General features: G+C 35.9%; 2 protein-coding genes and 1 long non-coding RNA gene across 9 annotated transcripts in view; 1 reads left to right on the forward strand and 2 right to left on the reverse strand.

Annotated features, from left to right (window-relative positions):
* LOC127948884 (CD48 antigen-like) overlaps positions 1 to 13,311 on the reverse strand; it is a 101,061-nt gene that overhangs the window by 14,309 nt on the left and 73,441 nt on the right. The window lies entirely within an intron of this gene.
* The window catches only part of LOC127948878 (carcinoembryonic antigen-related cell adhesion molecule 5), a 151,917-nt gene that overhangs the window by 2,578 nt on the left and 136,028 nt on the right, over positions 1 to 13,311 (forward strand). For 6 of the 7 annotated variants that reach the window (XM_052545685.1, XM_052545687.1, XM_052545683.1 and 3 more), the window contains exons 1-5: positions 1,734 to 2,447; positions 9,103 to 9,396; positions 9,503 to 9,742; positions 11,343 to 11,636; positions 11,743 to 11,982. In XM_052545685.1, the coding sequence (XP_052401645.1) occupies positions 2,387 to 2,447; positions 9,103 to 9,396; positions 9,503 to 9,742; positions 11,343 to 11,636; positions 11,743 to 11,982 (1,129 nt within the window). In that variant the 5' untranslated portion in view covers positions 1,734 to 2,386. Of the gene's footprint in view, positions 1 to 1,733; positions 2,448 to 9,102; positions 9,397 to 9,502; positions 9,743 to 11,342; positions 11,637 to 11,742; positions 11,983 to 13,311 lie in introns of those variants that run through there. The other variant, XM_052545682.1, reaches the window with a different exon arrangement.
* LOC127948886 (uncharacterized) overlaps positions 11,743 to 13,311 on the reverse strand; it is a 55,793-nt gene continuing 54,224 nt past the window's right edge. Inside the window, exon 2 of the long non-coding RNA XR_008152213.1 lies at positions 11,743 to 11,800. This is a non-coding gene — a long non-coding RNA (uncharacterized LOC127948886). The remainder of the gene's footprint in view (positions 11,801 to 13,311) is intronic.

Here is a 13,311-nt window from a genome sequence, read left to right on the forward strand (position 1 = left end):
ATTTAACCATGTAGACATGTATAATAACCATAGACATTTATATACTCATTTCATTTATTCACTTATTGATTGCTCATTTATATTACATTATTGTCTTTTTATATAATTTTTCCGTTGTTGTTTATTCTTATGGCTGTGTGGTTTCAAATGCTGATTGTCTTCATGAATAAGAATTAAGAGAGAATGTTTCTGGAGATTTAAGGTTTATTGGATGTTGTTGTGAAGAGATTTGTGCAACAAAGTCTGAGCATTGAATCATACACTGTAAAAAATGAATATGATTTTAACAGTAAAAAACTGTAAAAATGATACAGTAAAAACCTGTTAACTGGTTTACGGTAAGTTTCCATATATTCAGTGAATAAATGTGATTATAGTTAATGTAATTTTACAGTAAAATACTGTAAAAAAAATACAGTTTTTGGAAGTGAAAAAGAAAACTTAATTGTATAATTTACAGCGACAGACAGTAAATTGAGAATTCCCTGCATGACACTTCATTTCTTTTTTTTTTTTTTTTTTTTTTGATGAAATAATGTTTCTTCTAACGTTTTTCTTACCAGTAGTCAAAGTCAAAGTCACCTTTATTTATATAGCTCAATAATGTTATTAGTGTATATTAGGGTTCAATCTTATATCTAATCTTATATCTAATTTTGTTAAATTAATTATTGGTTATTATTATATTATATTTTGGGTATTAGGCAGTTTTACTGACTAGCTGTTACTAGAGAAAAATAGCATTTATCACTGATCCATAATTCCAAAAAGTTCCAGTTTGGTCACATGACTCTATAAGAAATTGTGAAGTACATTACATTTAGTAATTTAGCAGACGCTTATATCTAAAGTGACTTACAAAAGAGGACAGCAGAAGCAATCAAAATCAACAAAAGAGCAATGCTATAACAAGTCTCAGTTAGCTTAATGTAGTGCACATAGCAAGGGTTTTTTAATTATACAATATATTAAAAAGAAAACAGAATATAAAAAGCTAAATATGAACAAGCTAGTGTTAGAGGCCTTTTCTGCTTTTGGTAATTGTATATTAAAAGAATAAAACTTAAGAATTAGGCTCCCAGCTGTGTCTCTGAACTTTTATTGTGATAGAAATCTTCATATAGCCTTATGAGTGAGAGCTCTGTTGACTTTGCCATATTTTCTTCAGCACATGCATGGTCTAAATGTATGTATCTGTAACAGCTCAAGCTTAATTGTGTTTTAATACAATTTTGTTCCATTCCATAAAATAAGTGACTTAAAAACAGGAATGCTGAATAGGGGTCGAACAATTATGACACAGCTCTGTTATAAAACATCCTAACATTACATTATTTATTGACATTATCACTTTTAGTATTTCAGTTGTCAGGTTGTGTTGTGTTTTGTTCCACATGCATGCTCCCGGTGTCCTAATATTTAGCCCTTTTTTGTTAATTTCCTGTTCTGATTTTTTCATTGAGGTCGTTAGTTTCCACCTGTGTTTGATTTGATTCAGGTGCATTTAATTCACCCCCTATGTGTTGTATTTAAAGTGTATGCTGTGAGTTGTTTCTTTATCGAGTCTGACCGTCATTATCTGTTATCTGCTGTGTGTTTTCCTGGTTCCATGTTAAAAAATAAAATAATGCGTCATCGTAAATTCCCCTCCGTCTCTGTGAAAGAGAACCAGCAAACTGCTGTATATGCAATATTTATAAAATGCTGGATCTTCAGAAAAACTCTTTGAGTCTTTCAATTTACATTTTTTGTTTGCACATGTTGCACATGCATGTTTCTGAAGACAATAACCTATCGTTCCTTTAATTAACAGTATGTTACTGCCAAACAAATGATTGATTACATATCGGAGTTCATTTGTACAACTAATATTGAGTTCATACAGTATATTAAGATTAATGGCCGGAGGGGTTCTTCTACGCCTTCTTTCATTGCATGAACATTTAGGCAGTGCTATGCAAATCTTCCCACATCGTGATGTAGACATGCGGGGGTGTGTTTTAACAAAAAATTTTAGGAGGACACAATTGACTCTTACATTTATAAAGTATATCTCTTTGGGTTTGTGACTTAAGTTTTTCCAAATATATAGTTCATTGCAAATAAGCAAGTGTGCATTTATTAGACAGATTTAATATCATGTCGGTGCTTTCAGAAGTGGCAAATCTGCTGCGTCGCTCCATCACATCTGGACCGGAGACCTTAATCAGGAAGCTGGTCACCAGATAACACGGTCACCAGTTAAACGGTAATACAGGCCTTGATTGACAGCTCCCTGAATGCAAACTTTCTGTTCTCTTTTCTGTTTCTCTGAACAGAAGTTATTTCTGTCTTGTTGAGTGGATTTTGAAAAGGTTCCTGAACATTTGCTGTTTTCAGAAGAACAATGAGCTGCCAATACAGTCTCTTACTTTTATTTCTCTCTGGCTTCATTACTGCACTCGCTGGTAAGTTATGAATTCATTTTGTGTAGATATTTTAACGAACTGAACTAAAACAGCCCGATTTGCAAATCTTAGATGCAAACTGCTGCAGTTCGAGTTTGTGCACATCCGCCTTTACTAGAAGACACTTGCATAATGTCAAATATATAAGAGAGACCAGTTGAATATTTAACATTTGCATTCTGCAAGTACATAGTGGGAAACGATTTAAATTATTAAAATGTTCTTCAAACAAAGAAAATAAATTATGACTGAAAATTGTTTTGAACCATTTTTTTCCCCTAGGGCACTGAAAAGTCTTATTTCCTAATTGAATCAAGCACTATTATCTTTGTTTTGGTTTTAAAAACTGTCAGATTTAAAGGCAGATTTAACTTAAACAGTGTACTGTTTTTTCAGAACAGGTTTTATAGATAGAAATATGTTTCACGGCTGATCACTGAGATGGCCAGCGATTCACTGAATGAGCCGTTTAACATCAAATCTGCGCTGGATATTAATATCCAAAGTATAGTGAAAACACTTAATTAGCACAATAACAAGATCGGCAGTTTAAGACATTAACTTGTAAGCTCGAAACACAAGATAATTCTCTTTTCAATATGAATAAGGCTTTGTTAGATAAATCTAAGACATATAAACTAATCTAACACTTAAGCACACACACTCACACATTCACACAAGTTGCAGTAAGATAGAAAGTTAGGGAAGAATGAGTTTAAGAGAATGAAAATGTTTCAAGTTTCAAGTTTAATTTATTTATATAGCACCATTTATAACAGCAGCAGCCGACCAATGTGCGTTACAGCATCAAAATAAAATAAACAGTAAATAGAGCATCAGAATGACAATTAAATAAAAGCTAAAACCAAAATTACAGTATATCCACATTTAAAATATATATAAAAAAAATATAAGAAATGAATCCAGAATTGTCATTAAAATCGAGTACAGAGATGGAACATCAAGGGACATTGAAAGCAATGGAGAAGTAATGTGTTTTGAGTAAAGATTTAAAAACCTTTAAAGTAGCAGCAGATCTAACATGAACTGGTAGGCTATTCCAAAGTTTAGGGCCTACAACAGACAATGAATGTTCACCCCTTTTCTTTAATGTAACTCTAGGAACAGTGAGCAATCTAAGACTACTAGATCTCAGAGCTCGAGAGGGGTTATGTAAGGAAAGCAGTTCAGATAAACATGAGGGAGCTAAGGTGTTTAAAGACCTATAGACAAAAACAAGGATTTTAAACTCTACTCTAAAACACACAGGCAGTCAAAGCAGAGAAGCTCAGACATCAGTAATATGAGTACATTTACGTAGGCCCATTAAGAGTCTTGCTGATGCATTTTGGACCAACTGGAGACGGGCCAAGGTAGTCGTATTCATTCCACAATACAAGGAGTTATACTAATCTAAACGTGATGATATAAAAACATGAATTACTTTCTGAGGAAAGTGAGGAAAGGCTTGATTTTAGAGAGAAGACGGAGATGGAAGAAACATGATTTAACCACTGAATTTACTTGACTATCAAGTTTCAGCTCGCTGTCAAGAAAAACACCCAGGTTTTGGCTTGGGATGTTTCAAAGTGACTACTGAGATATTTTAAAGGAATGCGACTAGAAGGACCAAAAATAATAATTTCAATGTAAAATTCCAAGTTTACAGCAATACATGAAATTGCATAGACATGAACAACCATCAATCACTTACTTAACCCATGCATTGAGTTCCTCCGCACCAAAAGGGGCTTCCCGAGGTTGCTGATTGGTTGGAAGTTCAGTAATCATTGAAGATACATCTTGGGAAGCTCATGGTTGGCCGTTGGCTGACGATGCACTGTTTTCGGAGAGGTCGGACTCGGAGGCACAGTGTTACAAAACTTAACTCAGAACACAAAACTCTCAATGGAAAAAAAATAAATTAAGGTAAAAGAACAGAAGTAAAGTTTGACAAGAATAGGTGGTGTTTCTTCTCATCGTAGCAGCAGGAGTGCAGGCCAAAGCATGCTGGAACCACACGCTAAAAGTGATGACTAAAAGCAGCAGCTAAGAGCTGGCATGAATAAGCGCAAAAGCTAAAAGCTGGCATGACTAATAGCAAAAGCTAAGAAGCAAAAGCTAAAAGCCAAAATTTGATGGTGGCTGATTTACGTAATTCTTTGATGGAGTTTTTACAGATTAACAGAGATTCTGTGTCTGACCCCCAAGTGCTATGGGAAACCATTAAATGTTTTATTAAGGTAAATGTATACGTTTCTGATCCTATAATAAAAAACGTTGGGAGAGCCGTAAGTTTGAATTAGAAAAACAAATAGATCTACTAGAGAAGGAATTAAAAAATAATTTTATTCAATTCAAATCCATATATTTATATAAAGCTCAATTAATCATAAATATAGGTAAAAATTGATTGCCTGAATTCACTGTAAGTCGCTTTGGATAAATGTGTCTGCTAAATGCATTAATTAAATTAAATTTAAATTGAACTATCAATCTCTTCAGGATAAGATTAAGAGCGATCTTCTGTGTTGGTCTCCACTCTGTTTGGCTCTCAATGGAAGGATAGCCACGATTCAGATGAATAAACTTCCGAGGCAAAGCTATTTATTTTCAGTGTTTCCTCTGACACCACCTACTGGCTATTTTAATGAGATCAATACAGCAATATCAGAATTCTTGGGGAACAATAAATGGACAAAATTCGGCTTAAATCCAGTGATGGGAATAACGGCGTTATAAATAACGGCGTTACTAACGGCATTACTTTTTCCAGTAACGAGTAATCTAATTGATTACTCTTCTCATCTTAATAACGCCGTTACCGTTACTGCCAAAAAATGCGGCGCGTTACTATAACTGATGATGAAGCTGTTTTTTTTTTTCATCAGACCAACTAGATCTCTGAGCGAGAGGCAAATACTTTTTTTACTGTTCTTCCTTGGTTAGTGGGCAGAGCACGAGACAAGCGCATAAATGCTGACGATTGGCTGAGGTAGAGTAAAATTTCATTGTAAGCCAATCAGAGGTAGAGTTGGGTGGGTTTTCGAAAGTACGCATAGTAGTGATGGGAATTCGGCTCTTTTGACTCAGCTCACTGAAAAGAGCCGGCTCTTTGGCTCACAAACGGCTCTTTAAATGACTTTGACTATAATATTTCAATTTTTATTACATAATTATTTAATTTCTATAGGCAAAATTTGAAAAAATAGAGTTGGCTCTTCAGATATGCGAGCCAGCTCCCGAAGTTCAACTAAAAAAGCCGGCTCTTAGAGTCGGCTCATTCGCGAATCGCGAACGACTCATCAAAAGCTCATTCGCGAACGAGTCGATCCATCATCACTAACGCTCATTCGCGAACGACCCATCATCGGACAGGACAGGACACACAACGAACAACACAAGCCAGTCAGTCAACCAGAGACAGGTATGGCGACGAGCCCAAATAATCCAAAAGTAGCCTTCTCTAAATGGAAGTATATACATTACTTTTTCCTTCAAGAAATTAAAGAAACAATAAAAGGAAATATCAAAAGTTCCCAAAAATCTATCGTGTTATTTGCATTGATCCACTATATAAACATAATATCTACATACATGCCATTTGATTGGAGGCTAGTCTCACTTTGTCCCACAGCAACTTTTTTTTTAGATGTGTGTACAATGTTTCATGTTTCTGTTAATAATGTATTGTATTAAGTGTCCATTTCATTATATTATTCAGATTTATCATAAATAATTGAACATGCACATGTATTTTAAGTTCCTTTAAAGAGGGGTAGAGGTGGGGTCACGTTTGAGCATTTAAAATGTAATTTTACTTGAAAGTAACGGAATAGTTACTTTCTTAAGTAACTAGTTACTTTAAAAATTTGTAACTGAGTTACTAATTTAGTTACTTTTTGGAAGAAGTAACTAGTAACTGTAACTAATTACTTTTTAAAAGTAACTTGCCCAACACTGCTTAAATCTATGCACAGGTTAAAACCTCATGGTGGCTTATCCCTACAAGATTTTTGGTCCTATTATTAGGCGTATCAGATGACACCACCAATTATATGCCATTCTATCAAAACCAGGAAAGCAGCAGAAAAGATTATGGGAGCTTCAGATTCTTACAGTGACTCTACCCCCATCTTCGTACTGGTAACAAACCAAATGCTGGGTTGAATGTGGTATTTACACTTTAAAAGACCTGTACAATGATTATGGGTTCAAGTCCTTTCAAATCCTAAAGGATAAGTTTTCTCTCCCAGGATTCTGCTTTTTGCTGTACTTAAGATTAAGATCTGCACTGGAAACTTATGGAGTACCCTGGCCGATTAAATTAATTTCTCATCCTATGGTAGATTTTAGTTTGGCTTCTAGAGGTTTTGTGAGTATAATTTATAAATCACTTGTGGTACGACAGTATTCAAACATTCCAATACGGTTTTGCTGCCTCTAAAAACCCAGCTAACAAAAATATTCATTATAAGTTAATCTATAGGGCATAAGTCACTCATTGTTTATTATATTAAATAAAAAGAAAACCTGACCTCTTCTGTCACCTGTGAAATAACTCAAGTCAAGGTACATATATACATATGTTCTGGGACTATTCCTGAATTGCGTTGCTCTGGTCCTTGGTACAGGACTTATTGTCTGATCTTCTGAAGACGAAATGACCCACTGCTTTTTCTTTGGCTGGATGATTTGTTGCTGTCATTGTCTGTTAATCAAAATAGGATTCTGTTTGCTGCACTCACCGCTGCTAAAAAGGTTATTTTAAAATTGTGGTCCATCTACCCCAATTAGACTGATATGGGTGTCATGAGCCGCATTTCCACTGTGGGGTCAGTGCGAGCCAGCGCTTAAAGCGGGCCGGTCGGTGCTCATAGCCCCGGGCCAGTAGCACGAGGCCAGAATAGCGCAGGGTTTCCACAGTGGAGCATTAAGCGCTGCTGCGCGTCACTAAAACACGCCCTTTTCACGCCTCTCAGAACAACGTCATGCAACCTCAAAATTTCACCATCAAAGAGAAGTTATCAGAAAACTAAGAAATAAGTCACTGGAACATGTGTGATCACAAAACGAACATGATAAAAGCGGCCGTTTGTTTGCATGTTTTATTACATTCAAATTCAAAAGCATCGATGTTTTAACTAGTATAGAATAAGTGATACATTGATCATATTGATTTAATTTACCAGGACTCAAAATTAATCACACATAAATACACTTATTTCTATTTTATTTATTTATTTTTAACGCTCATGAAAATAGCCTGCTTATTCAGTCGAGACTGTTTCTGTTTATTAGCCACAGTAGCCGTCATATTTAGAATGAATGATAATATCTCTATTTTTATAAAAGCTCCCGAACAAAAACTATTATTAGGCTATATTCTTTTATGATAGGCAACGTGAGATAAACCCTCGAGACGAGGCTTGTGACAGATAATATAAGTTCCTTAATAAATACACGATTGTGATAGAGAATAAGCTGACGTCTGATTTCTTCAAGCGGTCTTATTTTACCATGTTTACTATGGTAACATGTTTAGCGTGCATATCTTTTTCATCGCTTATAAATATTTCAGCCTTGTATGGTGATTATAATCCACATTGGATCAAGTTATTTCAAACACTCGCCGCTGACTGAAAGTGAGTTTTGAGCTTGACTTATTTAAAAAAGTGTTTAATGCTGGTGTTAAAGCTGTTATCTTTCTGAAATGATCCTCAGCGCAGACTCTCTATTTTTATAAAAGCTCCCAAACAAAAATCATTATTATATTTTGATGATATGCAACGTGGAGCTAAACTCACGAAATGAGACAGATAAAATGTTACTTAATAAATACACAATTGTGATAAAGAATAAGAAGCTGACGTCTGATTTACCCAAGCGGTCATATTTACCATGTTTACTATGGTAAAGTTAATGTTTAGCGTGCATATAGTCTTTTACATCGCTTATAAATATTTCTGCCTTGTTTAGTGATTATAATCCACATCGGATCAAGTTATTTCAAACACTTGTTGCTAACTAAGAGTGAGTTTTGAGCTCAACTTATTTTAAAACGTCTTTAATGCTGGTGTTAAAGCTGTTATCTTTCTGAAATGATCCGCGCTGACGCTCTGTAGACGCTGAGAAACTCCGCCTTTGTTCATAACTCCTCTTCTAGCCCCAGCTGGCCCGCTTTGGCCAAAGGTTTTCATCGGGCCAAAAAACCTGGCCGTTGGCCCCGAGGAAGCCCCGGCGAGGCACGATCAAGCCCCGGAAGTGACTGTGGAAACGCGACTGGCCCTGGCACTAGCACTAGCACGCCTGGTCTTAGCTCGATAGTGGAAACACGGCTAAGCTTTCTGCACATCGACCTTTTGGAATGTACCACAGCCAAAATACACGGTGCCACCAGAAAGACAATACAGTTTTGGTTGGACCTTATTGATACGTTATCAGATTTATTGAAATCCTGAGATGTACTTGTTAACCCGCTAATACTGTCAGGATTTATAATAATTTTTAAATAATAATTATTTATTTATTTTTATTTATTATTATATTTTTATGTATATGGGCAGATCTCGGGCTCTGCTGTAAAAAGTTATAAATCAAAAATGTTTGTTAAATAAAGTAAGAATAATTCTAATATAAATGTTTTCTCTTATAGTTTCAGAGACATGTAAAACAGATCTACTCGAGGGAACGTCCTGCACCATCAAGCTTCCTACAGGAAACACTGACAAATCTTATGAGATCAAATGGGCCCATCTCTCTAGTGATGCTGTGATTCACAGGAAAAATGGGAAGATGAGGAAAAACACTCCAGGTCTAACAATGGAAGAAGATGGATCATTAACATTTGAAAGTGTTAGTCTGAAGAACAGTGGCAACTATACATACTCTGTTTTTAATTATGAAGGTACAGAGCTTGATGGTGGAGAAAAGGAAATTAAAGTTTATGGTAAGAAGACAAATATTTTAACCCTTTCACAATAATAACAAAATAAGACTGTATATTTCTATTACAGTTTCAGTAGTAGGAAATAAACACAATGTTTCTTTCACAGCAAACGCTCCTAAACCTACTGTGAAGATCAACAAAAAATATGGGATCACTACACTCACCTGTGACTTTAGACACCGTACAGATCTGACTGTATCCTGGTATAAAGAAGATAATATCATCCAGAATGAAAACAACCCAAACCTGCTCTTGACGTCTGCTCAAGTACAGGAGAATAAACCGTACTCCTGCAGTGTGAGCAATCCTGTCAGCAAAGAGCAAAGCGATAGCATTACAGTATCCTGTAAGTCAATCTTATTTCCTGTCAGGAGCTTTGTGAAGAGCAGCGACTCCCAATTGAAAGGTTGTGAGTTCGAGTCCCGGGCCGGCTCGAATTGTGGGTGGGGGGAGTGCATGTACAGTTCCTTCACCTTCAATACCACGCCTTAGGTGCCCTTGAGCAAGGCATCAAACCCCGAACTGCTCCCCGGGCTGCTCCCCCAGTGTGTGTGTGTGTGTGTGTGTTCACTGCTCTGTGTGCACTTCGGATGGGTTAAATGTAGAGCACAAATTCTGAGTATGGGTCACCATACTTGGCTGAATGTCACGTCACTTTCAATTTTTCACTTTCACTGTGCAGAACAGCATTAAACTGTGCACTAACTAACTGTACATCACACATCTGATTTGAGAACCGATGAGCTGATTCTCGTTCTCAAGTCAAGAACCAGTTGCATTGGTTTTACAGATCACCAGTACACTGAACTGAGAACCGTTTCTTTTGGACACGTCCGATTTGAGAACCGATGAGCTGATAGAACTGTGCATGCGTGATTCAGCGTGAAGCTACTGAACAGAACATGATTTGCCTACTATTACTGCACAGCACGTCTGAACCAAACGGATTTCATTTGGACAACTGATTATATGCTAATGTTATGAATGCGGGTAAACAGAGGACTTGAATAAAGGGCAACCTGGCAAAACGTATGTTTAATTAATAACAAAAAAATCACAATGGATTATGTAAAGTAGGTGGATTATGGTTTCTGTGCTGATGACAACTAATTTATTTACTTTATATCGTCAAGACTAAAATCCTCACACTCACTGACTGCCTGTTACTGTATTTGGGTGCAGTTTAGTTTTAACTTCATGATTATGACTTAAGTTATGATTACTGGCTTTATATATTTGAATGTGCATTTTCATCCCAGCCCTGGATGATAAGGTGCGTCTCAAATCGTGTACTTATGCACTATTATATGACGTTTTGTAGTATAAATAGCGTGAGTAGTGTTCACACTGAAAATTCCACAAAGAAAAAGTGCACTTTGAACACCCAGATGATGCATAAAAAATAAAATAAAAAATAAAAAAAAATAAAAAACGGAAAAAAATGAAGTGTGGATTGTTGAACTCCTTATGCTCAGATGTTGCAGCTTTAATTAGCCTATGTAATGAAGGGGTAGGGACTACCAGACTCCAATTATGAATGACAAAATAACCTTATATCATTCATACGCTATATTGTTGAGTACAGAGTGCATAAGTACACAGTGTATGAGTGTATAGTGAGTCATCTGAGACGCTGCTATAGACTTCCAACAAAAAATATCATTACATCATCTCAAATTATGTTACGTTAGGGCGTTAAAAAAACCCACCATTTTTTTTTACACGTTAATTTAAATGAACTGTCCAAAAGAACCGGTTTGCAGAAAAGAACTGGACTTCCCATCAATAATTTAAATCAACCGTATTTCAATAATGGCAGAATAGAATATTTAACAGAGTTCAGCAGTTTTATCTAAAGTTAATGTCTAATTATAAACTGGCTTTTAAAAAGAAACCAACCCTGAGGAATCTGAAATTAATGGTAATATAAATGTATTTTCTTATAGTTTCAGAGATATGTAAAACAGATCTACTCGAGGGAACGTCCTGCACCATCAAGCTTCCAACAAAAAACACTGACAAATCTTATGAGATCAGATGGATCCATCGCTCTAGTGATGACAGGATTCACAGGAAAAATGGGAAGATCAGGAAACCCATTCCAGGTCTAACAATGGAAGAAGATGGATCATTAACATTTGAAAGTGTTAGTCTGAAGAACAGCGGCAGATATACATACTCTGTTTTTAATTATGAAGGTACAGAGCTTGATGCTGGAGAAAAGGAAATTAAAGTTTATGGTAAGAGGACAAATATTTAAACCCTTTCACCATAATAACAAAATAAGACTGTATATTTCTATTGTAGTTTCAGTAGAAGGAAATAACCACCATGTTTCTTTCACAGCAAACGCTCCTAAACCTACTGTGAAGATCAACAACGAAGATGGGATCACTACACTCACCTGTGACTTTGGAGACCGTACAGATCTGACTGTATCCTGGCATAAAGAAGAAATGATCATCCAGAATGAAAACAACCCAAACCTGCTCTTGACATCTGCTCAAGCACAGGAGAATAAACTGTACTTCTGCAGTGTGAGCAATCCTGTCAGCAAAGAGAAAAGCGATAGCATTACAGTATCATGTAAGTCAATCTTATTTCCTGTCAGGAGCTTTGTGAAGAGCAGCGGTTAAGGGACAGGGTGATGATGATAATTAGCGGGAGTCAGCCAGTCCGTCACATCAGCAACACATTGACTGTGCAGAACAGCATTAAACTGTGCACTAACTAACTGTACATCACACATCTGATTTGAGAACCGATGAGCTGATTCTCGTTCTCAAGTCAAGAAACAGTTGCATTGGTTTTACAGAACTGAGAACCGTTTCTTTTGGACACGTCCGATTTGAGAACCGATGAGCTGATAGAACTGCACATGCGTGATTCAGCGTGAAGCTACCGAACAGAACATGATTTGCCTAATATTACTGCACAGCACGTCTGAACCAAACTGATTCTATGCTAATGTTATGAATGCGGGTAAACAGAGGACTTGAATAAAGGGCAATCTGGCAAAACGTATGTTTAATTAATAACAAAAAAATAACAATAGATTATGTAAAGTAGGTGGATTATGGTTTCTGCGCTGATGACAACTAATTTATTTACTTTATATCTTCAAGACTTAAATCCTCACACTCACCGACTGCCTGTTACTGTATTTGGGTGCAGTTTAGTTTTAACTTCATGATTATGACTTAAGTTATGATTACTGACTTTATATATTTGAATGTGCATTTTCATCCCAGCCCTGGATGATAAGGTGCATCTCAAATCGTGTACTTATGCACTATTATATGACGTTTTGTAGTATAAATAGCGTGAGTAGTGTTCACACTGAAAATTCCACAAAGAAAAAGCGCACTTTAAACACCCAGATGATCAATTTAAAAAACTGAAAAAAAAAAGTGTGGAATGTTGAACTCCTTATGCTCAGATGTTGCAGCTTTAATTAGTCTATGTAACGAATGGGGAGGGACTTCCAGACTCCAATTATGAATAACAAAATAACCTTACATCATTCATACACTACACTGTTGAGTACATAGTGCATAAGTACACAGTGTATGACTGTATAGTGAGTCATTTGGGATGCAGCTATTGACTTCCAACAAAAAATATCATAACATCATCTCGAATTATGTTACATTAGGGCGTTAAAAAAAAAAAAACTTTTTTTTTTTAACCCGTTAATTTAAATGAACTGTCCGAAAGAACCGGTTAGCAGAAAAGATCTGGACTTCCCATCAATACTTTAAATCAATAATGGCAGAATAGAATATTTAACAGAGTTCAGCAGTTTTATCTAAAGTTAATGTCTAATTAGAAATAGGCTTTTAAAAAGCAACAAACCCTGAGAAATCTGAAATTAATGCTAATATAAATGTATTTTCTTATAGTTTCAGAGATATG

This window comes from Carassius gibelio, chromosome B1 (genome assembly GCF_023724105.1).
Source record: "Carassius gibelio isolate Cgi1373 ecotype wild population from Czech Republic chromosome B1, carGib1.2-hapl.c, whole genome shotgun sequence".
NCBI lineage: Eukaryota > Metazoa > Chordata > Actinopteri > Cypriniformes > Cyprinidae > Carassius > Carassius gibelio.